Source organism: Myotis davidii, unplaced genomic scaffold (genome assembly GCF_000327345.1).
Source record: "Myotis davidii unplaced genomic scaffold, ASM32734v1 scaffold105, whole genome shotgun sequence".
NCBI classification, from domain to species: domain Eukaryota; kingdom Metazoa; phylum Chordata; class Mammalia; order Chiroptera; family Vespertilionidae; genus Myotis; species Myotis davidii.
The window spans coordinates 146,592-148,457 of NW_006300371.1; the positions used below are offsets into that span (position 1 = coordinate 146,592).

The 1,866-nt window shown below is 48.9% G+C and overlaps 1 protein-coding gene across 1 annotated transcript in view; it reads left to right on the forward strand.

Annotated features, from left to right (window-relative positions):
- Positions 1 to 1,020, forward strand: part of MTRF1 (mitochondrial translational release factor 1) — a 109,298-nt gene extending 108,278 nt beyond the window's left edge. The window contains exon 13 of the mRNA XM_015572591.1: positions 999 to 1,020. Coding sequence (XP_015428077.1) covers positions 999 to 1,005 — 7 coding nt within the window. The 3' untranslated portion in view covers positions 1,006 to 1,020. The remainder of the gene's footprint in view (positions 1 to 998) is intronic.
- The last annotated feature ends 846 nt before the right edge of the window (positions 1,021 to 1,866 follow it).

Genomic DNA, 1,866 nt, shown 5'->3' on the forward strand with positions numbered 1-1,866 from the left:
TATGTAATGTGTATATCTCACTGATTAGCCAATGGGAAGGGTAGCGGTCATACGCCAACTACCATGTTTCTCTTTTATTAGTGTAGATAATAAAAGTTATGTGAAAGTGGTTTCTGAAAATATCGTATGGTACTGTACTTACCCTTCTTGTGATGATGTGAGATGATACAATGAGACAAAGTGAGGTGAATAATATAGGCATTGTGATGTAGAATTAGGCTACTATAAGGGCTACTTGAACATAAAGCATTTCAATATCTTAACAGTCTATTTGATAACCTAGATGGCTAAGTGACTAAGTGGTTGGATATCATGTACAGCATGGAGACACTAGACAAGGGTATGATTCACATCCTGGGCATGACTGAGCAGGATAACTCAAGATTTCATCATGCTACTCAGAACAATATAAAACATGAATTTCTGCCAAAACCGGTTTGGCTCAGTGGATAGAGCGTCGGCTTGCGGATTGAAGGGTCCCAGGTTCGATTCCAGTCAAGGGCATGTACCTGGGTTGCGGGCACATCCCCAGTAGGAGATGTGCAGGAGGCAGCTGATCGATGTTTCTCTCTCATCGATGTTTCTAACTATCTCTCTCCCTTCCTCTCTGTAAAAGTTCAATAAAATATATTAAAAATAAATAAATAAATAAAAGTTAGTTGCAGACCTTGTAACTTTACTCCAAAATATTTCAGCATATCCTAAGAATAAGGACATTATCCTACAAATTGATTCCATTATAACTAATCTATCTATATAAAAGCCCAGTGACCATTACAGCAGAATGACCTGAATGACCAGTGGCTATGTTGTGCACTGCGGCAGCCAACCAGCCTGATCCAGGCGGTGATCAGTGCTTCCTCCTGGCCGGCCCAACCCCCGATCAGCCCCCAACACCCCTAAATCATTGCCTCACTCCCTGGTGCGTGTACATTTAGTGCAAGCACAAGAAAATAATTATCAGTCCCTTCTGACCGATCAGCCCCCAACAGGAGGAGGAGCTGAACCAGGGAGCATGGCGGGCAGGGCCGGAGTTGTGGTGGCAGCAGCGGCGGTAGCACATACACCGCAGCCTTCCAAGCCCCAAGTCCCAGCAGGGGCAGCAGCAGGGAACGCTGGCTGGTCCAGTTACAGCACCTCCATCCTCCCAGCCTCCGTTGCTTCGCCCGGGGACTGCCAGCCATTGCTATGCCACCCAATCTCCAAGAAGACCTGCTGCCGCTGGCCAGCCCCAGGTCCCAGTGGTTTGGAGACCAGGAGGACGAAGCGGTGACATTGAAAGGGGCAAGGCTGGTGCTGCAGGTGGGGGAGTCCAGCCAGAGGCCGGGCGCAGGGGCCAGGGAAGCGGCGCCCCAGGAACTGGGCTTGAACCCCACCCAGCCACTGCCCATTGCCATGGAAACTGCATCCACAGGTAAGGCAGATGGGTGGACAGGCGCTACAGCCCTGCAAATAGCATCAGGGACCCGGGTCTCCAGACTGTCCCCTCCCTGCAGCGCACCTCTGCACCTTCCTCTGCACCGCCTCACTTTGAGCATCGATCTCCGCTCCCCACCACCACTCCCTTCAGCTCCCACACACACCACGCTTCAACACAGGGTGGTGATTGGGGCCTCGATGTTGTGATAAAGGGGTAACTAGAAATTAAGCATACAGTGACTGAAACGAAGAATATTATACAGACTCCCAACAGCAGACCAGAGGATTGCAAGATTCAAGTCAAAGATTTGAAATACGAAGAAGCAAAAAACACCCAACCGGAAAAGCAAAATGAAAAAAGAATCCGAAAATATGAAGGCAGTGTAAGGAGCCTCTGGGATAGCTTCAAGCATACCAACATCAGAATTATAGGGGTGCCAGAAATGA